General features: G+C 39.4%; 1 protein-coding gene and 1 pseudogene across 3 annotated transcripts in view; both read right to left on the bottom strand.

The window, feature by feature from the left end:
- The window catches only part of FAM162A (family with sequence similarity 162 member A), a 38,767-nt gene that overhangs the window by 6,425 nt on the left and 8,151 nt on the right, over positions 1-24,191 (bottom strand). Inside the window, exons 2-4 of one of the 3 annotated variants that reach the window (XM_053565322.1) lie at positions 16,593-16,681; positions 7,760-7,882; positions 1,701-1,809 (exon numbers count right to left, since the gene is read on the bottom strand). In XM_053565322.1, the coding sequence (XP_053421297.1) occupies positions 1,701-1,809; positions 7,760-7,882; positions 16,593-16,635 (275 nt within the window). In that variant the 5' untranslated portion in view covers positions 16,636-16,681. Of the gene's footprint in view, positions 1-1,700; positions 1,810-7,759; positions 7,883-9,050; positions 9,203-16,592; positions 16,682-24,191 lie in introns of those variants that run through there. The other 2 variants (XM_053565323.1, XM_053565324.1) reach the window with 2 other exon arrangements.
- LOC128567812 (trifunctional purine biosynthetic protein adenosine-3-like) lies at positions 1,822-7,749 on the bottom strand (annotated as a pseudogene).

Below are 24,191 nucleotides of genomic sequence, written 5' to 3'. Positions count from 1 at the left end.
TTGTAGTTGTCATTGTTGTTTAGCTGGCCCCAGCCAGGTTCGAACCCGCCAGCCTCAGTGTAGGTGACCGGAGCCCTATCCACTGAGCTACGGGTGCTGCTGAGACATTTTTTTTTTTTTTTTCTATTTTTAGTAGAGACAAGGTCTCACTAATGCTTAGGTTGGTCTCAAACTCCTGAACTCAGACAATCTGCCTGCCTTGGCCTCCCAGAGTGTTAGGATTATAGGCGTGAGACACCGCACCCAGCCCATGCTGGGATATTCTGGAAGAAATTAGAACATAGGCAAGAACTTCAAGTCCTTGTTATTTTGGATATTTTTTGTTATCAGTATCACCTTTGCTGGTTCCATGGTATATTCTCATTTCCAGAAGAATAACAGTACTAGTGAAAATAATGTGCTACTTGACTGACAGAAGCAGAAAGGCTCTAATAAAGCTGTTCTAAACAGAAAGCAAATACTACCGGTCTTCTTACAAAAGATACCCTTAATGAACCCATATCTTTTTAAATCATGACTTGAAAGTAGAGACCACAGGAATAGTTCCTTGCTAAAATGGAACTTCCAGGAGCTTTTTCCGAAGTCCCTGTCCCTGAATAGGATGATGCCCCACAGGGGAGATGGCATCGATTTCTCAAACTTTCTATTGGCCAAGATGCTAACCAGTCAGGATCTTTAACATGGACCTGAGGTACTGGTTTTCAACAAGGGGCGATTTTGCCCCCAGTGCACATTTGGCAATATTTGGAGACATTTCTGATTTTCACCACTGAGAGAATGCTACTGGCATCTAGAGAATAAAAGCTAGGGATGCTGCTAAACATCCTACAATACACAAAACAGCCCCCTACAACAAAGAATTATCTAGTCCAAAATGTCATTAGTAATAAGGCTGAGAAACTCTGAGTTGGAGGAACCTATACTCATCATCTACAAACTCTGGAAAAAAAAGACCCAAGATCCTGGGCAAAGCTAAGTTTAAAGAATTTGGCAACAGGTGGCACCCTTTCCTGAATCCCAGAAAAAGAATGTGTTACATTTAAATACATTTTTACCTAAGGTTGAATATTTAAGTGGATTTTGTAGAATATACTTATTGTCACTGTTACCTAATTCAAACACGCAAATTGAATATAAATTTAAAAAGTCATGTTTCTGTAACCAGGAGATGAATTCAAACAGTCAGTTCATTTTAGAGTACCCAATGGCTCTTCACTAGTCACAATGTATAACATACCAAGACATAGGTTTCCCAGCACTTTTTTTTTGTAAAGACAGAGTCTCACTTTATCGCCCTTAATCTCACTTTATCGCCGTGGTGTCACACAGCTCACAGCAACTGCCAAATCCTGGGCTTAGATGATTCTCTTGCTTCAGCCTCTTGAGTAGCTGGGACTACAGGCGCCTGCCACAATACCCAACTATTTTTTTTGTTGTTGTTGCAGTTTGGCCAGGGCTGGGTTCAAACCCACCACCTTCGGTATAAGGGGCCAGCGGCCTACCCATGGAGCCACAGGGTGCCACTCACCAGCACTTTTCTTTTATTACAAGTACTTACCAAAGACTAAATACTTAGAGAAGTGAAAAATGTTTTCAAATTTGATTGAAAGGTTTTAAATAGAACTCAGAGAAATTGCTTTTCCCTTAAAACGTATCAGTGAGAAGTGAAAGCTGCTTACAACCCTAAATTCAGCACTCACGAGATGGTCTCTGGAATTTCATCTTCCTTTTTGAAGCGACCTGACCATATCAACATCTTTTTCTCCCAGTCCGTGGGTTTGTGTAAAGGCACTCTGTGGCTGTAGGTGTCTATGAGAAAAACCAGACAAGAAATCTTGAGATTATGACTCTCAGATCTAGCAACAGAAAAATGCTGTTTGTGCGTTTTAGCTAGTCACTAACAGATACACTGAGAAACCAAGTTATTTAGGGCTTTACTTGAATGGAATTTCTTAGGATCCTCATTTTCCTAATGAGATTCCAAAATTCCATGAAGACAAAAGTAAAACAAAAGCATTATTTTCCAATATAAGCCCTACCCATGGAAAGTTGAAAGAACACTGTGAACAAAAATAAGGAAGGGTGAACTAAGAAGGGAACAGTTAAGAGATTATCAGACTTCAGCAAAAAACAAAAGTTTCTAAGGTAGATCAGATTATAAAAGAGCTTGAATATGAGGCTTAGGAGTTTAGACCTGGTTTGGAACTACTGTACATTTCTGAAGCAAGAAAGTTAATGTTTAAGGCCAGGTGTGGTAGCTCACGCTTGTAATTCTAGCACTTTGGGAGGTAGAGGGGGGACGATTACTTGAGCTGAGGAGTTGCAGACCAGCCTGAGCAAGAAAAACTAGCCAGATGTTGTGGTGCACACCTGTAGTCCCAGATAGTCAGGAAGCTGAGGCAAGAGGGTCACTTGGGCCCAAGAGTTTGAGGTTGCTGTGAGCTATGGTGCCATGGCACTCTACTCAGGGTAACAGAATGAGACTCTGTCTCAAAAAAAGTAAAAAAAGGGGGCAAGTTAATGTTTCAGGAAGATTAATAGGCACAAGGGATGATGGAAGAGAAGGGGGTAGGGCAAGGTAGGCAGAAAGTCCAAACAGGAGACTGGATTATAAGGGTGAGGTGACATGGTCTGAACCAGAATTATAGTGGTGGAAAGAGAGATGAAGTCAGTCTGGGGATGGCTGAAAGAATTTAGAAACCAGGGCAGCTCCTGTGGCTCAAGGAGTAGGGCGCTGGCCCCATATACCGGAGGTGGTGGGTTCAAACCCAGCCTCGGCCAAAAAAAAAAAAAGAATTTAGAAACCAATTAAGTTGAGACAAAGAAGAAGAAATGAAGAACCTCAAACTTAGATGACTAAAGTGACAGTAGCACTGTTAACCAAAAGAAGACTGAAAGGAACCGGTTAGAGAAGGAAAGAGCATGAATGTTATTCTTTTTTTTTTTACAACTAAAAGTTTATTGTTCTTACAAGGGAATAGTTGTACATACCAACAATGAATCAATAAGAGGTCAAAAATACATTTCAGTAATAGATAACAAATGTAGTGATAACAGGAGACCATCAAAATGTACAGCATAATTAAATCAAATTACAAAGATAGAGGACCAATATTCCCATCTTGAGCACTTTGACAAAACCAGAAACTATGATTCAAATGTAATAATTTTAACTGATAACTTAAGAAACAAACATCCTTAATGTGTCTGTGATTCTGAAAACCTTTGCAAACAAAAGCTATTATAAAGTTTTCCTACTTAATTTGAATATTGCTATAACCAGTTTTGATTCAAATGAAATGAAATGTCAAATCAGCCCCATAGAGAGAAAAGAATACAGAATAATGAAATCTCCTACACAGTCATTTAGGCCAATTATGAAACAGTGCTATAACCAGCTCATTATGAGATTTTACCTGGGCTGCTGAAGGAAAGCTATTGCACGAAAGCCAATATCCTTCCTATAAATTGCTCCCTCAAACTTTATAGCAGCTAGTCCTTTCTTGGCTTCTTCAAGGGCTGATATGAGATTCTCCCGGATGGCTGTTACTGCCAGGACTCTACCCCCGTTAGTGACTATTCTGCCATCTTTGAGCTCAGTGCCTACATGGAACACCTCTAGTCCTAAAGTTTGAGTCTCAGGGAAACCCTGTTATCTCCACGCCCTTGATGTAGTCTCCAGGATAACCTTAACTGGCCATGACAACAGTGAGGGCAGCACAGTTTTCTAGCCAAACAGGTAGAGATCTGCAGAGCAGGCCATCTAAGGTAGACTGAATCAACTCATAAAGATCACTTTTTTTTTTTTGTAGAGACAGAGTGTCACTTTATGCCCTTCGGGTAGAGTGCCATGGCATCACACAGCTCACAGCAACTTCCAACTCCTAGGCTTAAGCGATTCTCTTGCCTCAGCCTCCCGAGTAGCTGGGACGACAGGAGCCCGCCACCATGCCCAGCCATTTTTGGTTGCAGTTCAGCCGGGGCCGGGTTTGAACCCGCCACCCTCGGTATGTGGGGCCTGCGCCCCACCGACTGAGCCACAGGCGCCGCCCATAAAGATCACTTTTAAGAAGTGGGAGGATTACTTGGCACTTTGGATCACCAAAACGACAATTGAACTCAAGAACTTTTGGGCCATCCTTGGTCAGCATTATACCAGCACAGAGAATATCTATATATGAAGTACCCTCCTGCTGCATCCCATCTACTGTCCTTTGAAGAACCATATTTTTAATTTTTAGTAACAGATCCTTAGAAATCTGAGGTGCTGGACAATAGGTTCCCATTCCCCTGGTGTTGGGGCCGCCATCTCCCTCCAATAATCGCTTATGGTCCTGTGCTGGGGGCATGGCAGCCACAGTCTTCTCATCAGTGAAACACAGACAAGATACTACTTCTCCTTCGAGAAGTTCTTCAATGACAATTGTTTCTCCAGCTGTTCCAAAAGCTTTCTCCTGCATGATCTCCTGTACAGCTTTGCAGGCCTCTTCTTTGTTCTTTGCAACAATCACCCCTTTCCCAGCTGCAAGACCACTGGCCTTCACAACTAAAGCAGGGAAGTTTGCATTCATAATGAAGCTGCAGGCCTCTTCAGGTTTGGTGAAAGTTTTCCATTGTGCAGTTGGGATTCCATGTCGGTCCATAAACTCTTTGGCAAACCTTTTACTGGACTCTATCTGAGCTGCTTCTGCTGTGGGGCCAAAGCATCGTACTCCTGCAGATGCCAGATTCCCAACAATTCCGGTAGCCAGAGGTGCTTCTGCCCCAACAACTACAAATTCAATTTTCTCATCTTTGCAGAATTAAGCAAGGGCAGTGTGGTCATCGATTGAGATGGCAGTATTTGAAATTGTTCCCAAGCAGGCAGTGCCTGCATTTCCTGGGGCAACCAACACTTCTTTGACATAAGGAGACTGTGCAAGTTTCCAGGCCAATGTATGTTCCCTTCCTTCACTACCAATTATAAGTGCTCTGGCTGTCATTGCTGTCTGTAAAGCAGAAATTCAAAAGTGGGGAGGGAGAACCGGCCAGATGACCACACCACTCGCACTTGAGCATGAATGTTATTCTAAGATTTGTGGAGCCTAAAGGGAATTTATGCTGAGGAGGTTTCATTAAAAGGTCAGAAAGAGAAATAAACATCAGTGCAAAGGAGAGCCAGTGAAGGTGATAAAGAGGAGCAAGGCCAAGGGCTAAGCCTTGGCATGTGATCCAAGAGAGGAGATAGGAAAAAGAGGCAGAGAAAAGTGCCACAGAGTGTGCCACAGAGGCAGATGAGCAAGAAAAATACAGAACCAAAGACTATAAGAGAGAAAGTCTTTTAAAGAAAGCAGAAGTTAACTGAAGTTAAGGAGCAGAAAAAGCCAGAGTGTCAGAGTTAGATGTGGCCTCCAAGATCGTCTCAACCCAACTTCCATCTGCTGCCTACCTCTCTTCCGCAGACAGATCATTTCCTTGACTGTTACCTGCATGCCACATACATTGCTACTGACACAATTTCACTTATGCTGTTCCTTTCACCTAACCAGAAGGCAACAGAAAAAGGAACAGGAAAGTGATAGGAACAAACAAATACAGAAAGAACCAAAGGCAAAGCAACAGGCTTAGAAATAGCACTACTCTAGTCTTACCTTTTAATCCTTCTAACACGTGGCACAATTCTCTGTATAGTTATTTTTTTAAGACTATTCAAAAATTATAGACATGAAAAAATAAAAAAAAAAAACTCCCCTTAATGCTATTGTCACAGCATTAACTACTGCCTTTAATTTTGACAAGCTTCCTGAGTTTTACTCCCATGAGGTCAAGCATGAGCATGTGTGTATATGTATATGTGTGTGTGTAATCTTTATTCTATTTTATTTTTTTTTAGGGACATGGTCTTCCTGTCACCCAGGCACAACTGGTCTGATTATAGCTAACAGCAGCCTTCAATTACTAGGCTCAGGTGATGCTCCTGCCTCAGACTGAGTAGCTAGGGCTATAGATGCATGCCAGCATGCTTAGTTATTTTTTAATTAATTAATTCATTACAGGGATGAGGGTCTCACTATGCTGCTCAGGCTGGCCCTAAATTCCTAGCCTCAAGCAATTCTTCCACTTCAGCCTCCCAGAGTGCTGGGATTATAGGTGTGAGCTACCATTCCCAGCTGTGTGTGTAATTTGTATGCATCGTGCTTGTTCTTACAATAGAAGTCTGTGTCCTGCTTTGTTCATTAACATTATAGTAAACAATTTCCAAACTACTACACTCTAGTCTTCCTGGCTAGAGTGCAGTGGAATCATCAGAGCTCACTACAACCTCAAACTCCTGGGCTCAAGTGATCTTGTACTCAGCCTTCCAAGTAGCTGGGACTACAGGTGTGTGCCCCAATGCCTGGCTAATTTTTCTAGTTTTTGTAGAAATGAGGGTACTTGCTTTTGCTCAGGTTAGTCTTGAATTTCTGGCCTTAAGCAATCCTCCCACCTCTGCATCCCAAAGTGCTAGGATTACGAGCATGAGCCACCTCACAGCTGAGATATTATGCAGCTGTTGGAAATGTACTTGATGTATATTAGATGTACTTGATGATGACATGGAATTGGTTTCCAACCAGTATCTCATCATCAAGTACATCTAATATACATTAATCATTCCTGATTTGACATTTAGATTTATTTCTGGTTTTCCATTACATATAAAAAATGGGCTCCAAGCTTCCTGGGAAATCTGTAAATATAATATGCCCTGGTTCTAAGTCCATGGTAGTTAACCTTCCCTCACTTCAAAAAGTAGAGAGACGAATCTAGAAAAACCAAAAAAACCTTTCAGTAGCCTCAGAAAATAGTAAATCTCTAACAGTGAGTAGATGTTCAGAACACGGTCTTGGTCTCAGATTCTTCCCCAACAAAATTATTAATATGATAATTTTTCCATGACTCAATTTGCAGTAAATGTGCATTTATCATCTATGTATTGAAAGATTATTCTGAGAGTAAAAGGGCTAATGAGGAAGACTTGAAAAAAAAAAATGGGAGCTCTCTCTCCCCTCTCTCTGTCTCCATCTCTCCCCCCCTTTCCTCTCTCTCTTTCTCTTTCTTTCCTCACTCCTCCTTGATGTTGTCCTACAACATCCCCCCCAACCAATAAAGACCTTTTGTACAAAACAAATAAATAAATAAATAAATAATGGGAGCATATTAATACTCAAAGCTTTTTCCACATGTAGTAATTATTCCTTAGAATAGACCAGTTCAAATGGTATAAATATTTTTAAGCTCTCGATAAATATCCTTTGGGAACAGTTCCTTTCTACTCACCAAGATACGCTTGACCCAAGCATACTCCCATGAAGAAAACACAGGCGAATATCCCCTAGCACTCAGCAGTTTACATGTTGTATTCATTTTTCCATAGTGGTGACAGTGACAAAGTTTAGAATTAGGGACAGGACTGGATGTGACTGAAGTCAATTACCCAAAACATAATTTCTTAATTTGGTTCATCTTTGAGGTTCCTTAAAAGATCATTTCTATTTAATTCATCTATACTCTTAGAGAAAACTCTTGAGACAAGAAAGAGATGAAAAGGATAAACAAGGAAAACTAAATCACTGTGTATGAGCACAACCAATCTAAGTACAATATGGGAGGCCTGCACTACATGAGAGGGTATGAATAGACCAGCTCAAACAGTTCTGTTAGGTTCTTCTGATTCTAAGTTTTCCTACGTTTTGGGTGTTACTTACCCCACATATGGAAAAAAACAATAAAAACTTACTGGATGGAGCTCTGGCACTTTCTTGTGGTTTGGTGCAAAATCCAATTATTCTCTTCAAATCAGTGTTTCTGGTAAGCCTTAGAGATGAATAAACATCTCTTTCACATAACCTTAAACAACTCCCTGGAAAAAAAGAGGAAAATGCTTCAAAGAAAGAATATTTGATGTTTTCTCAAAATAAGAAATGCCTGCAATTTATATATTTCATTTACAAATTTTAGCTCATTTATAAAATGAATATATGCACATACTAGATGTAAGATACATATACTATATTTCAGGTGCTATGCTTGGTTTTGTTGTAAAATGTTTTAGTGTTTAGGAATTTACAACATGAAAAATTTCATCTGCTGTAACTTTTATATAAGTACTTTTCACATATATCTTATTGTAATAGTAATGGCTCAGGTGACAACATTATGTATCATGGCACCCATGCTGTTTAAGATAAGCAACCTGCCACAAGTGATAAACTCAGTCACTGTGCTGCCAATACTATTCTGGTTAACTCTGGGCTATTGTTTGGATCTGTTGTGGCCAGCAAGTAGCTCTAAAAGGCCGCTCGTTCCAGCTCATTCCAATCCATAGTTAGAAACCAATTTTAGAAGTAGTTATGAATTAAGTGTAATTTTAAAACTATGTATTTATAAATAGATGGATATGGTTGATGCTTCCTGAGTTTCTTTAAATCTACAATCTCCCTGTCCCTTTAAAAAAATTTTGTTATTCATTTGTTGAAGAAATTATGTCATTAGTATGTCATTTCCTCACTTTAGATTTTGCTGATTGCATTCCCATAGTGTTGTCTTACATAGTCTTCTAACTCCTCTATTTTTTATCAACAGTTTTGAGACTTGATAAAATTCAGGTTAGAGTTTTGCAGCAAGAATATGCCATAGGTAGAACTATGTATTTCCTACTGCGTCACCTCAAGAGGCATATATCAATTTTATCTCTTTGTGATACAAAGTTCTTCATCAGCTTTTCATGTAATATTTTTAGCAGACAATGGTAATTGTTAACTAGATCCATTGTTTTATTAGGAGTTGCAAAATGGTGATATATTTTTTCACATCAACTACTTGGTCATCCCAAGGTAGCAAGGAGGAATAAATGCTTGATTCTTTCCCTTTATTTTACCAGTTTTCAAAAGAACAAACTGGTTTTCTTGCAACATCCATGAGTGATCTTTTGTTTGAAAGGTAAGGAACTCTTGCATTTTAACACATGATGTGCTCCAGTCCATTTCAGTTATTCTTTCTAATGCTCAAATGTTCCCATCTTCACTCACTGGTAACCCTTCCAAGTTGGCTCCCGACTCCTTTTAACATATGCTCAGTGGTCACAGATAGCAGCTTCCTTGCTTTCTGACAAGATGTTCCAGACTCATTTTAAGTACTCCCTGGCCCTGCCTTGGAATTACACATTTTCCTTGTTCCTGTAAAGAGGAAATTATTTTTTAGAGACAATTTAGCCAGGCTTATTTTTGTCACTATTTTTAAGTCTTTTCAGTGAACAAAGCTACGAAATACATAACTCTGGAAAATAAAATACACTTAAGAAATTGGTTTGTGTTAGTACTTTTCACCTTCAGCTTTAGCTTGAACAATTAACATATCAATAATTAATCAGAATTAAAAGCAGAAAAACCCAGAAATAGTTTAAATGAGGGTGGGAGAAAAGGAATGTAATTCTGAGAAAGGGGGTCATAGCATGAGACCAGATCTGAACCCTAGGATCCTAGGATGAGGAAGAATGGAACAGAAATGAAAGCTGGAAAAGAAAGGAACGAGTAGTAAATCTGTCCAGGGCTTTGGCACCTTACCTAATGCTCTGGATAACACAAAAGAAATGCCCCAAACTTGCATCTAATACAACTAGACTGCCCTCACAGCTTTGTGGTTAAAGATAATTTGCTAGTGGATAAAAGATGGACAGAATCTTTATTTCCTCACTTTTTTTTTCTTTTCTGTTAAAAAAATTTTTTTGAACAATATAATTCCCTATTGTAGTTTACTTTTAGAGTGTATAATTCAGTGGTGTTAAGTATATTCACAAGTTCTGTATTGATCATTACTAATTCCAGAAGACTTTGATCACTCCAGAAAGAAAACTTGAGTATATTAGCAGTCACTTCCTGTTTCCTCCTTCCCCCAATCCTAGGAAGCCACTAATTCACTTTTACTCTCTATGGATTTGAGTGTTCTGGACATTTTATGTAAGTGGAATCATGAGACATGTAGCCTTTTGTGACTGGCTTTCACTTATGATGCTGTCTTAAAAGTTCATCCATGTTGTAGCATTTCCTTCAAATTGATAAATTTTATTCTATTGTATAGATATACCATTTTGTTTACACATTAGTTGATGGACATTTACGTGGTTTCCACTTCTTGGCTATTAAGAATGCTGTTATAAACAGCATTTGTGCGCAAGTTTTTGAGAAAAACACATTTTCATTTTGGGGGGTATACAATAAGGGTTGAAATTATTGAGTCATCTGATAACTATTTAATCACCTAAATACAAGACCGTTATTCCAAGTGGCTGCTCTTTACATTTCCATCAGCAATGAATGAAGATTCCAATTTCTCTACATTCTGGTCCTCACTTGTTGTTGTCTTTTAGACGAAAACCATCCCAGTAGGTGTGAAGAGGTATCTCATTGTGGTCTGGATTTGCATTTTCCTGACGAGTAATAATGAGGAGGATCTTTCCATGTGCTAACTGGCCATTTGTATATATTCTCTGGAGAAATGTCTATTTAGTTCCTTTGCCCATTTTTGAAACTGGGTTCATTGGGATTTTTATTGTTGAGTTGTAAGAGTTTTTTCCTTATCTATGATTTGCAAATATATTCTCTCATTCCACGAGTTGTCTCTTCAATATCTTAATGTCCTTTGAAGTACATAAGTCTATCATTTATTTTTTTAGAGTATAAATAACAGCAATATTTTAATACATACTCCAACTCTCCCAATTCTGATTTTCAACCTCAGATATTTAGACCAGATATTTTCAACCTCAGTTTGACTACACTGACAATTATAAGTAATATTTTAATTTTAAGTAAAAATGTTTCATTGACAGATATCTCAGTAGCCCTAACATTTCTTTCTTTTTTTTTTTTAATTATTAAATCATAGCTGTGTACATTAATGCAATCATGGGGCACCTTACACTGGTTTTATAGACCATTTGACATATTTTCATCACCCTGGTTAACAGAGCCTTCCTGGCATTTTCTTAGTTATTATGTTAGACATTTATATTCTACACTTACTAAGTTTCACATGCACCCTTGTAAGATGCACTGCAGTTGTAATCCCACCAATCACCCTCTCTCCCCTCCCTCTCCCCCTTCCCCATATTCTTAGGTTATAACTGGGTTATAGCTTTTATATGAAAGCCATAAATTAGTTTCACAGTAGGGCTGAATACATTGGATACTTTTTCTTCCATTCTTGAGATACTTTACTAAGAAGAATAGGTTCCAGCTCCATCCATGTAAACATGAAAGAGGTAAAGTCTCCATCTTTCTTTAAGCCTGCATAATATTCCATGGCGTATATATACCACAATTAATCCATTTGTGGATTGATGGGCACTTGGGCCTTTTCCATGACTTAGCAATTATGAATTGGGCTGCAATAAACATTCTTGTACAAATATCTTTGTTATGATGTGATTTTTGGTCTTCTGGGTATATACCTAGTAGAGGAATTATAGGATTAAATGGCAGATCTATTTTTAGATCTCTAAGTGTTCTCCAAACATCTTTCCAAAAGGAACATATTAATTTGCATTCCCACCAGCAGTGTAGAAGTGTTCCCTTTTCTCCACATCACGCCAACATCTCTGGTCTTGGGATTTTGTGATATGGGCTAATCTTACTGGAGATGATATCTCAAGTTTTGATTTGCATTTCTCTGATGATTAAGGATGATGAGCATTTTTTCATATGTCTGTAGGCCGTGCGCCTGTCTTCTTCAGAGAAGTTTCTCTTCAAGTCCCTTGCCCAGCCTGCGATGGGATCACTTGTTCTTTTCTTGCTTATACATTTGAGTTCTCTGTGGATTCTGGTTATTAAACCTTTGTCAGAGACATAAACTGCAAATATTTTCTCCCATTCTGAGGGCTGTCTGCTTGCTTTACTTACTGTGTTCTTGGCTGTGCAGAAACGTTTTTAGTTTGATCAGGTCCCAGTAGTCTATTTTTGAAGCTGCTTCAATTGCCTGGGGGGTCCTCCTCATAAAATACTCACCCAGACCGTTTTCTTCAAGAGTTTTCCCTGCACTCTCTTCTAATATTTTTATAGTTTCATGTCTTAAGTTTAAATCTTTAATCCAGTGAGAGTCTTTCTTAGTGAATGGTGAAAGGTGTGGGTCCAGTTTCAGTCTTCTACAGGTTGCTACCCAGTTCACCATTTGTTAGATAGGGAATTCTTTCCCCACTGAATGTTTTTAATTGGCTTGTCAAAGATCAAATAACGGTGGGAGGCGCCTGTGGCTCCGTCGATAGGGTGCCAGCCCCATATACCGAGGGTGGCAGGTTCAAACCCTGCCCCGGCTGAACTGTGACCAAAAAATAGCTGGGCGTTGTGGCGGGCGCCTGTAGTCCCAGCTATTCAGGAGGCTGAGGCAAGAGAATTGCTTAAGCCCAGGAGTTGGAGGTTGCTGTGAGCTGTGTGATGCCATGGCACTCTACCAAGGGCAATAAAGTGAAACTCTGTCTCTACAAAAAAATAAAATAAATAAAAAAATAAAAATTAAAAAAAAAAAGATCAAATAACGGTAAGTAGCTGGGTTCATCTTTTGGTTCTTTATTCTGTTCCATATATCTACCTGTTTTTGTGCCAGTACCATGCTGTTTTGATCACTATCGATTTATAGTACAGTCTGAGGTCTCGTAGTGTGATTCCTCCTGCTTTGTTTTCATTTCTGAGTAACGTCTTGGCTATTCGAGGTTTTTTCTGATTCTATATAAAACGAAGTATTATTTTTTCAAGATCTTTATGACAGTGGAGCTTTAATAGGGATTGCATTAAAAATGTATATTGGTTTGGGTAATATGGACATTTTAACAATGTTGATTCTTCCCAGCCATGAGCATGGTATGTTTTCCATTTGTTAACATTTTCAGAAGTCTATCATTTAGATGAGGTGCAGTATATCCATCTTTTCTCTTATTGTCTGAGCTTCTGGTGTCATATATAAAGTGACAAAGATTCACTCCTATAAGAATTTTATAGTTTTAGTTCTAACATTTATTTAGGTCTTTTGATTTTTTTTTTTTTTTTTGGAGACAGAGTCTTACTCTCTTGCCCAGGCTAGAGTGCCATGGCATCAGCCTAGCTCACAGCAACTTTACACTCCTAGGTTCAAGCGATCCTCCAACCTCAGCCTCTAGAGTAGCTGGCACTACAGGTGCCCATGACACTAAGCTAATTTTTTTCTATTTTTAGTAGAGAAGGGGTCTGGCTCTTCTCAGGCTGCTCTTGAACTCCTGAATCAAGCAATCCTCCCACCTTGGCCTCCTAGACTGCTAAGATTATAGGCATGAGCCACATCACCTGGCCTCTGTGATGTATTTTAAGTTAATATTGGTAAATAGTACATGGAAAAGATCCAAACTTGTTCTTTGAAATGTGGATATCTACCTCTCCTAGTACCATTTGTTGAAAAGACTATTCTTTTCCTCACTGAATTGTTTTGGTACAATATAGAAAATTAATTTACTATAAATTTTTATGAGTTTATTTCTCGAGTTTCAAGTCTATTCCACCAATCTGTAACATCTATCCTTACGTCTATACCACACTTTTTTTTTTTTTTCTAACCTCATCCTAGAGTTCAAAAAGCATGCTGTCTTGATTACTGTGGCTTTGTGGTTAAGTTCTGAAACATGAAGTATGAGTTTTCCAACTTGGTTCTTTTATTTACTTTTTTTAAGATTAGGTTGCTTACTCAAATTTCCTTATGAATCTGAAAATCAGTTTATCAATCTCTGCAAAGAATCCAGCTGGTATTTGTTTGGGATTATGTTCAGTCTGTATATTGGAATTGAATGATATACAGGTATATGGGATGTTTTTCCATTTATATGGGTCTTTTTTAGCTTCTTTCAACAGTGTTATGCAATTTTCACAGTATACATCTTATACTTCCTATGTTATTCTTTTTGAAGCTATTGTAAATGGAATTTTCTTAATTTGATGTTTGGATTATTTATTGCCAATTTTTCTTGTAAGCTACAAACTTGTTCAACATTCAATCTAATAGGGTATGTGTGTGTATTCCTTAGGATTTTCTGTATACATGATCATGTCATCTGGAAATAAAGGTTGCTTTGCTTCTTTTCAATCTGGTGGTGTTTATTGTTTTACCTGCCTACATTCCCTAGATAGAATATCCAGTATGGTACTGAATGAAAATGTTGAGAGAGGACATCCTTGTCATGTTACGAGAGAAAGCATTCACTTTTTCACCATTAAGTGAGATGTTAACTGTGGGTTTTTCCTTTATTAAGTTGAGGAAGATCGTTTTTATTCCTAGTTTCTGAGCAGTTTTGTAATGAAGGAGTGTTTGATGTTATCAAATACTTTTTCTGTGTCTACCGAGGTGATTATATATTTTTGTTACTTTATTATAAATGAATGATGTTGACTCAGGTGCTATCCTAACTTGCATTTCTAAGACATATTCCACTTGGCTATGGTGTATAACCTTTTATATGTTGTTGGATTCACTGTGTAGAATTATCTGGAGGATTTCTGAATCTATATTCATAAAGGATATGGGTAGTTTTCTTAAGTCTTTGTCTGGTTTTAGTATCAGAACAATGCAGCTTCATAATATGAGTTGGGAAGTGATCCCTCCTCATCTATATTTTACAAGAGGTTGTAAAGGAATAATGCAATTTTTTAAAAGATGTTTGGTGTAATTCACCATTGGAGCCATCTCAACCTCTTTATCCATTATATATAGGCTTGCCAGATTTTGTATTTCTTCTTGACTCAGTCTGGTAATTTTTTTTTTCTTTTTTTGGTCAGGGCTGGGTTTGAACCCACCACCTCCGGCATATGGGGCTGGCACCCTACCCCTTTGAGCTACAGGCGCCGCCCTTCAGTACGGTAATTTTTGTCTTTCTAGAAATGTATCTATTTCATCTAGTTCAGAGTTTTTTTTTTTTTTTTTTCTTTTTAAAGAGAGTCTCATTTTGTCGCCCTCAGGAGAGTACCGTGGCGTCACAGCTCACAGCAACCTCCAGCTCTTGGGCTTAGGCAATTCTCTTGCCTCAGCCTCCTGAGTAGCTGGGACTACAGGCACCCGCCACAACGCCCTGCTATTTTTTTGTTGCAGTTTGGCTGGGGTTGGGTTTGAACCTGCCACCCTCAGTATATGGGGCCGGCGTCCTACTCACCGAGCCACAGGTGCTGCCTTTTTTTTTTTGAGACAGAGACTCCTTGTCACCCTCAGTAGAGTGCCATAGCATTATAGCTCAGAGCAACCTCAAATTGTTGGGCTCAAGCCATTATTCTCTTGCCTCAGCCTCCTGAGTAGCTAGGACCTTAGGCACCCAGCACAATGCCCAGCTATTTCTAGAGACAGGTCTCGCTCTTGCTCAGGCTGGTCTCGAACCTGTGAGCTCAGGCAATCCACCCGCCTGGGCCTCCCAAAGTGCTAGGATTATAAGCGTGAGCCACCATGACTGACCACAGTTTAGGGCTTTTTTTTGGGGGGGGGGACAGTTTCAAGCTATCATCCTGGGTTGAGTGCCATAGCATCAAAGCTCACAGCAACCTCAAACTCTTGGGCTCACGTGATCCTCTTGCCTTATATTTTCTATTTTAAGTAGAGATGGGGGTCTCACTTTTGCTCAGGCTGGTCTGGATCTCCTGAGCTCAAGCAATCTACCCTCCTCACCCTCCCAGAGTGCTAGCATTACAGGTGTGAGCCACTGCGCCAGGCCCAGAGTTCAGGGCTTTTTAGATTTTTTAATTTCTTCTTGACTCAGTTTTAGTAATTTTTGTCCTTTTAGAAATGTGTCCATTTCATCTAGTTTATGTAAATTTTTTGCATATGATTGTTCATAGTATCTCCCTGTATTCTTTGTGTGTTTGGCCACAGAAGTATCTGAGTATCTTGCTAGTCAGCTAATAAATGGAGAGACTTCCTTAAATGACTTTCATCAGTAAGTTTGTTAGCCTTTGCTGAAGGGCTGTGCGTGCATACTGGGGCATGTCTTCTACCCACTGGCAGGCAATTTGCAACACTGCCTGACCCTTCCCTTCCAGCTTGCACAGAGACTAAATGTGAGGTGAGAACTTAGGACTTCTTAGGTCTTTCCTGGGGCATGTGCACAATATTCTCCATGTTACATCTGGGAAATATGTTATAGATGCCAGAATGGATATCTCATTCCCAAGTTTTTCCTTTTAAATTTTTTTCATCTGCTGCTTATTTGCTCCATCTGTTATTAACTCTCTCTGGGTTATATAAAACAGTGCTACTGAAGGTTTTTAACAAATGTCCCAAGGGCCGGGCGCGGTGGCTCACGCCTGTAATCCCAGCACTGTGGGAGGTTGAGGAGGGAGAATCGCTTGAGCTCAGGAGTTCGAGACTCGCCTGAGCGACAGTGAGACCCCGACTCGTGGAAAAAAAAAAAAAACAACAAATGTCCCAAGGAAAAAAAAACTGTTTGTACTGAATGAACTCTGAGTTAGGTAAAAAAAAAAAAAAAAAAAAAAAAAGGTTCTATGAGTTCCAGGAAATCATCAGAGGGTCAAAAAGTATCAATTCTCTAGGGGTGGAGCTTTGGGAGAGCTCCAAACTTGTTCTGCATTCTTCAATGCCTGCCAGCCTGCTGGTTTTCATAGCCACTGTGATTGTGAGGCTGTTGATTTTCAAAGCTTCTGTGAAACTGAGAAGAGGAGACAGGAATAAAGCAAGTTAAAACTCCAAAAGACACTGTCCTTCTCATATCAGATCATCACAAGCATCTAGTTATTTTCCCGAGTTCTGAAAAGCTGGCTTTTGACAAATTTTGGCAGTGTTATCATTGCTTTTAAAAAGGTAGGAATGCATTTCAGAGGTCTTTACTCTCGACACACCAGAAGTCAGAATCTCTGTGGTTACCTGCAGTCTGATCTCTTTCATAAGAGCTCTTATTTATTTCAGTTTTCTAGGGCTGTAATCTCAGAAAGCTTTGCCTGGATCCAGGTAAAAACAACATCAGTGATTCCTAGCGGCAGCCATATAAGGAAAGTAAATAAATTACAACAGCCATCACTTGTTTCCTCATTTTTATTTTTTATTTATTTTTTGAGACAGAGTCTATGTCACCCTCAGTAGTGTGCCAAGGCGTCACAAAGCTCAGAGCAACCTCAAACTCTTGGGCTTAAGTGATTCTCTTGCCTCAGCCTTCTAAATAGCTGGGGCTACAGGCACACACCACAACACCTGACTATTTTTAGAGACAGGGTCTCACTCTTATTCAGGCTGGTCTCGAACTCCTGAGCTCAAGCAATCCTTGGCCTCTCAGACTGTTGGGATTATGTTTCCTCATTTTAAATATGGAAAATGTGGTCCTTACTTTAGCAGGGATGATTTGAGGGTTAAATGGAAAAACAAATGTAGGAGCATCTGGTAAGATTCTTGGCTTGGTGCCCATAGCACAGTGGTTATGGCGCCACATGCACCAAAGGCTGTCGTGTTCAAACCCTGGCTGGGCCAGCTAAACAACAATAACAACTGCAATAAAAAAATAGCTGGGCATTGTGGCGGGAACCTACAGTCCCAGGTACTGGGAGGCTGAGGCAAGAGAATTGCTTAAGTCCAAGAGTTTGAGGTTGCTGTGAGCTGTAACACCATGGCATGACCTAATGAGACAAAGTGAGACTCTGTCTCAAAAAAAAAAATTCTTTTTGAAACACAGCAGGCTCTCTAAACATTAAGTTCATTTTCTTAAATTACCTAAATATTACCTAAAACTTTAATCTTCATAAAGCACTTCCATAGTACTTTTCAATTTTACCCCAAAGGTGGTCAGAATTTCTTTATTTTTTCTTGAACCCAACACCCTTGGTATATGGGGTCGGCGTCCTACCCACTGAGCCACAGGCACCGCCCAAGTAGTCAGGATTTCTGACAAAAATATTTATGAGGGCCTGGGCAAAGTCTTCAATAGTTTTTCATAGCTTTTAGGATTAAGACAATTATTTAATGATGTGATTCTCAAACCTTAGTACATATCAGAATGCTTTTGTTACAACACAGATCTCTAGGCTGCCTACCTCCGGTTTCTGAGTCCATAATTGTAGGATTGGCTGGCAATCTGCATTTCTAACAAGTTCCTTGGTGATGCTGCTATTATTGATTCTGGACTATACTCAGAACTATTAGGGTATCCCCCCATTTTTAATTAACTACATAAAATCTACCATTTACTTTTAAGTTTATAATTTGCAGAGGCATAAAGTACATTTACATTGTTGTGCAACCAATCCATCTCTTTGACTTGGTCATCTCTCCAGAGAACCACTGGTTTAGTGTGACCTATAAAGCCCCACCACACACCATGTTGTCCCAATTCCTCCTCTCTGGCAGGCACTTAGAAAGGAGTAAGGTTAACTGGCAGAGAGCTAGAAGGACCCTGCCCTTTAAACAGAAAAAGAATCAATAATTACTTCCTTAGATGGCTGTCCATCCCCATCCCTCTTAATTAGAATGAAGGCAGGGTTGGGGAATAGAACAGAACAGAGGTAGCTTAGGAGGACAGAAGATGAGTTGCCTCTCAGCTCAGTTTGGGAAATAGTAATAAAGCAAAACATGTTACCATGTGTATCCACTCACTATCAGTCACACGTAAATGTACGCTGGAGATAGTCATTCATTCAACAAATAATAGTTAAGCTCCTACTATGTGCCAGGCACTGTGTTAGGCAATAAACAAAATAGATAAAAATTCATGTCACCAAAACTTACATTCTACTAGAGACAAAGTTACAAATATGTTAGATACTAAGCATAAACAATGGGGGATATAAAATATGTGTTTAGAATGGGGTGTATGTATGAAAATTCAGATAGGGACATCCTCTCTGAGTATGTCACTTTGCAAGAAAGTAAAGGAGATAGCTATGCAGCTATATAGTGGAAGAATATTCTGAATGGAAAGACAGCAAATTCAAAAGTTCTGAAGTGGTTCTAGGGCTCACAGAGTGGATGCCAGTGTGGCTGGAAAAGAGGGAAGAAGAAGTGATGTCAGAGGTACCCCAGAGAGAGGTGGTGGGTAGGGACTCAGAGACATGAGATGTTTACCTAGATCAGAAATATTCCCAACTGTTTTTACTGCAACTTCATACTGTCTGCAAATAACTTTCACTTCCCTACAGCATAAATGCTGCTTAAAACATACACAAACACAGGCTCAGTGCCCATAGTACAATGGTTGCTGCGCCAGCCACATACACCAAGTGGCAGGTTCGAACCTGGCCCTGGCCAACTAAACAACAATGACAACTGCAACAAAAAATAGCCAGGCATTGTGGCGGGCACCTGTAGTCCCAGCTACTTGGGAGGTGGAGGCAAAAGAATTGCTTGAGTCCAAGAGTTTGAGCTTGCTGTGAGGTGTCACGCCACGGCACTCTGAGGGTGACATAGTGAGACTGTCTCAAAAAAAAAAAAAATACACAAATATGATCTTATTATTTCCTTACAATAGGAATAATAGACGAATGTAAAAATAATTTTTTTAATGTTATCACTAAAAAAGGCTAAAGTACTTGCTAAAGTATTCTGCAATTAGAACAAAATGAAAGCATAAATACATTTTAGTATTATTAAGACCTTCATTTTCTATCTCAAACAGAGAACATATTGCCCTAGACATCCAGGCCAGAAATTTTCCATCCTCTGGTGGATTATAATTAAAAACATACAAACCAAAAGAAAAATAGCCCTTTAACCCTCAGACTACACTTGCAACTTATCCCTGACTGACTAATTCTGTATCCCCAGGGCCCTAGCTTGAAGTCAAGATGAAGCCTCACAGCTGTCTCTCTAAAGCTTTAACTAGCAAATAGCTCATTAATCTTATATGGAGGTTCTCAAATTTTAGGAGTAGCAAAATCACATGGAAGACTTGTGATACAGATTACTGGACTCCACTGGTTCAGTAGGTAGGAATGGATCCTGAGAATGAAGTTCTAACAGTTTCCCAGCTGCTACTGCTGGTAGGCAGACTCACACTTCGAAAATCATTGCCGTAGAAGTACTATTGCTAGCTGGAGGCTGTGGGTCAGGCAGGATGAGGCTGGATGAAGTACTCTCTCTTGACTGTCCTCTCTTTTCCATAAATCACCTTTCCAACCCCATGATAGATCTTTCAAGATCCTCCTGGAGATTAGCAATCTGGGATGTGACCAATCCCTGGGAATCAGTGATAATAAATGAAGGTTCAATAAATGTTGGAGGAAAAGAGGGCCTTTAGATTATCTAATGTTTCTTAACCTATTATTAAAATCAATCATCAGGTGTGATTGATTTTAGCAATAATCCATTGCTATGACATGGCCTAATGATTAACTTTTTTTTTTTTTTATTTTGAGACAGAGTCTCCCTATGTCACCCTCGGTAGAATGCCATGGTGTCACAGCTCACAGCAACCTCAAACTCTTGGGCTTAAGTGATTCTCTTGCCCAAGCCTCCCAAGTAGGTTGAACTACATGCACCCGCCACAATGGCCAGATACTTTTGTTGTTGTTGTTGTTATTGTTGCTGTTGTCGTTGTTTAGCTGGCCCGGGCCATGTTCGAACCCTCCACCCTTGGTGCTGTAACTACTGTGTAACCCCTGAGCCCCTAATGGTTAACTTTAAAAAATAAAATCACAGAATTTGTCAGAACCCCAAAACTGTATATTACAAAGAACTTTAACAGACACAAATTTTAGAATATAAACCAGGACACTGGGGGATACATACAAGTATTTCCTAGGTCAACCCACTCGAAGGGCCTTGAATCTGTAACACGTTAGTATCAATGAGCTCACCTACCATCCACATCTTGGTTTCTAAACATCATTCTCCATTTCTCCTTGGAGAAAAATGGCTGATTGTACACTGAAGCAAAGAAAATACAAGAGCCTAGAACATCTTTTAGTGCCCCCAAATAAACAAGTGTTCAAAAAAACAAACAAAAACAAAAAGATAGGGGCATGTAAAGGAACACATGAATTGATCTAAAAGCCTAAACTGAAATAATTTGAACAAGAAAATAATGTAGTAATAGATTACAACCCAAGTTAGAAAATATGAGTCAATATTAACATCAATAACACAGGGTGAATGGATAAACAGTGAGAAGTGATACATATTCCTTCCAGAAAAACTCCAAATGTATGTACATACTCCTTCCTCTTGAATTACTTAGTCCTTTTAAGTGTGGATTGGACTCAGTAATGTGCTTCCTAAGAATACAGAAGTGAAAACAGTAACTTTATAGGAGAGAAACCAACTGGTCAAGGTTAAAATTACAGTCCCAAATAATATGGATATCATGTACCATTTAATATGATATGATAGGAATGGCACTTCACCTCCTTGCTATTTATTCTTCTCTAAAACCCATAACCCAGCTCAGTGCCTGTAGCTCAGTGAGTTGGGCGCCAGCCACATACACTGAGGCTGGCAGGTTCGAGCCCGGGCCGGGCCTGCTAAACAATGACAACTGCAACCAAAAAATAGCCAGGCATTGTGGCGGGTGCCTGTAGTCCCAGCTACGTGGGAGGCTGAGGCAAGAGAATCACTTAAGCCCAAGAGTTTGAGGCTGCTGTGAGCTGTGACGTGCTAGCACTCTGCCGAGGGCAACATAATGAGACTCTTTGTTTCAAAAAAAACCCCAAAACATAAAACCCATAACCCTGGTCATAAGAAAACACAAAACAAATCCAAATTGAGAGATACTCTACAAAATACTTGACCAATAATCTTTAAAACTGTCAGTCATAAAGATGTGAAGCTGGGAGGGAAAAAGAAAGGAATGAGGTAGATGTGCCCAATTCAGGAGAGACAAAGAATGTGCAGATATAAGTGTTCCTTGGTGGGATATGAGAAAATTACACTTGATGGTATTCATCTTGTCATACTCTAAGACCTTGCTATTTTCAAGTGTACAACATTTGGGAGCTTGTTAGAAATGTGGACTCTCAATTTTCCCTTCAGACCTATGTAATTTGAATATGCATTTTTAATGATATCCATGGGATTCATATGAACAATAATATATATATATATATATTTTTTTTTTTTTTTGAGAAAAGAGTCTCACTATCTCTCCATAGAGTGCTGTGGCATCACAGTTCACCACAACCTCAAACTCTTGGGCTTAAGTGATTCTCTTGCTTCAGCCTCCCAAGTAGCTGGGATTACAGGCACCTGCCACAACACCTGGCTATTTTTTAGTTGCAGTTGTCATTGTTGTTTAGCTGGCCAGGGCTGGGTTGGAACCTGCCAGCCTTGCATGTGGTGCATGTGGCTGACGCTGTAACCGTGCTACGTACGGGTGCTGAGCCAGAACAATTATATTTTGAAAAGCAAGCAGACACACACATTCATTCAAAAGTTTCTGGGCGGCACCTGTGGCTCAAAGGAGTAGGGCACCAGCCCCATATACCGTAGGTCGTGGATTCAAACCCAGACCCGGCCAAAAATTGCAAAAAAAAAAGTTTCTGAGACACACAAAAACATAAACCACATACTCTAAAGTCTAGAACAGTGCTATTCAACTTCAATTAGGAGCTTCACAGAATTGCAAATTATGTTTTTATAGGCCTTGAAAGGTGATGTTTACACATGAAGTTTGAGAAGCACTGCTCTGGAAAAGTAGATTTCAAACTTCAAATATTGGAATCACCAGAGTACCTAAAAAAACCCCAATACACCAGCCCAACCCAGTTAAATTAAATTCCAATTTCTGGGAGCAGGACTCTGGCATCAGTATCTTTTAAAATTCCCCAATTATTCTAATGCGCTGCCATGTTTGAGAAACACTCCTTGACACAACCAACTCTTCAACAGTTGGGAGTCCCTGTTGAATATAAGCTATGTGAATAATCAGGGTACACTTGCAAAGCTTAATACCTATATCTCTTGAGTTCAAAATCCCTCTTTCAATAGCTAATTCACTGAAAAGAAGCTCTGCTTTATCTCTAATTTCTACATACTAATAACATGTAATTTATTACTTTGAAAGTTTGGAATTCCCATGGGATATATTAAAATATTTCCAGGTTTCAGACTTTAGAGCATGTTGTATCTAACACACTACTTATTACTTGATGATATGCAGTATAAATTGTTCTATAGTTATTTTACCTTCTCATCTCCCTTGGAAAAAAATAGATTTTATTTCACATCCTTCGTCCACAGCGCCTGGCTGCCCCTCACAGATAGACACTGATTCTCATGATGAATGGCCAGAGCCCAAAGAGCTGATCTACTGCAGTGATCTCAGACTGTTCCCTCAACCAACTCATTCCCTTTTCCTAATGTTCCAGAAGGCCAGAGGTTACTATGACCTTGGCTGGAAAAAGCAGCTGTTTCTGGGACAATATTCCTTTCCCATGTCCCATAGAAAGATTTTTTTAATCTAAATACTTTGATATTTAGATTAGCTCACAAATGCCTTTAATTTAATCCTTTTTAAAATATATCCAGTACAACGTTTGCTTTGATAGGAAAGGGCAACCTTATGGAAAGAACTTTGAAGTTTTTAAGTCTCAGGAGAAAAAAGCTTAGATGTATGCTTATCCTGAGGATATCCAAGTCTACATACAGTTATCCTTCAGAATCTATGAGGGATTGGTTCCAGGACCTCCCATAAAACCCAAATTTTGCAGATGCTTGACTCCCTGATATAAAATGGCACAGTATTATAGTATATACCCTATGCACCATCACCCCCATATACTTTTTCTTTTTTGAGACAGAGTCTCACTTTCTTGCCTCTGGTAGAGTGCTGTGGCTTTATAGCTCACGGCAACCTCAAACTCTTGGGCTCAAGTGATCCTTTTGCCTCAGCCTCCCAAGTAGCTGGGACTACAGGCGTGCATCACAACACCTGAACTCTATTTTTTAGAGACGGGGGTCTCGCTCTTGCTCAGGCTGGTCTTGAACTCCTGAGCTCAAGTGATCCACCTGCCTCAGCCTCCCAGAGTGCTGGGATTACAGGCGTGAGCCACCTTGCCTGGCCCCCATATACTTTAAATCATAGCTAGATTACTTACACCGAACACAATATAAATGCTATATAAATAGTTCATACTATATTTGTAAAATTTGAATTATTATTGTATTATTTGTTTTGTATCAAGGTTGGTTGAATCTGCAGATGCGGAATCCATGAACACAGAGGCTGATTACATATACTAACC

Source organism: Nycticebus coucang, chromosome 16 (assembly GCF_027406575.1).
Source record: "Nycticebus coucang isolate mNycCou1 chromosome 16, mNycCou1.pri, whole genome shotgun sequence".
In the NCBI taxonomy this organism is placed as follows: Eukaryota; Metazoa; Chordata; class Mammalia; order Primates; family Lorisidae; genus Nycticebus; species Nycticebus coucang.
Note: the sequence above shows the minus strand (reverse complement) of the source record. Positions and strands in the feature narration are given on the sequence as shown.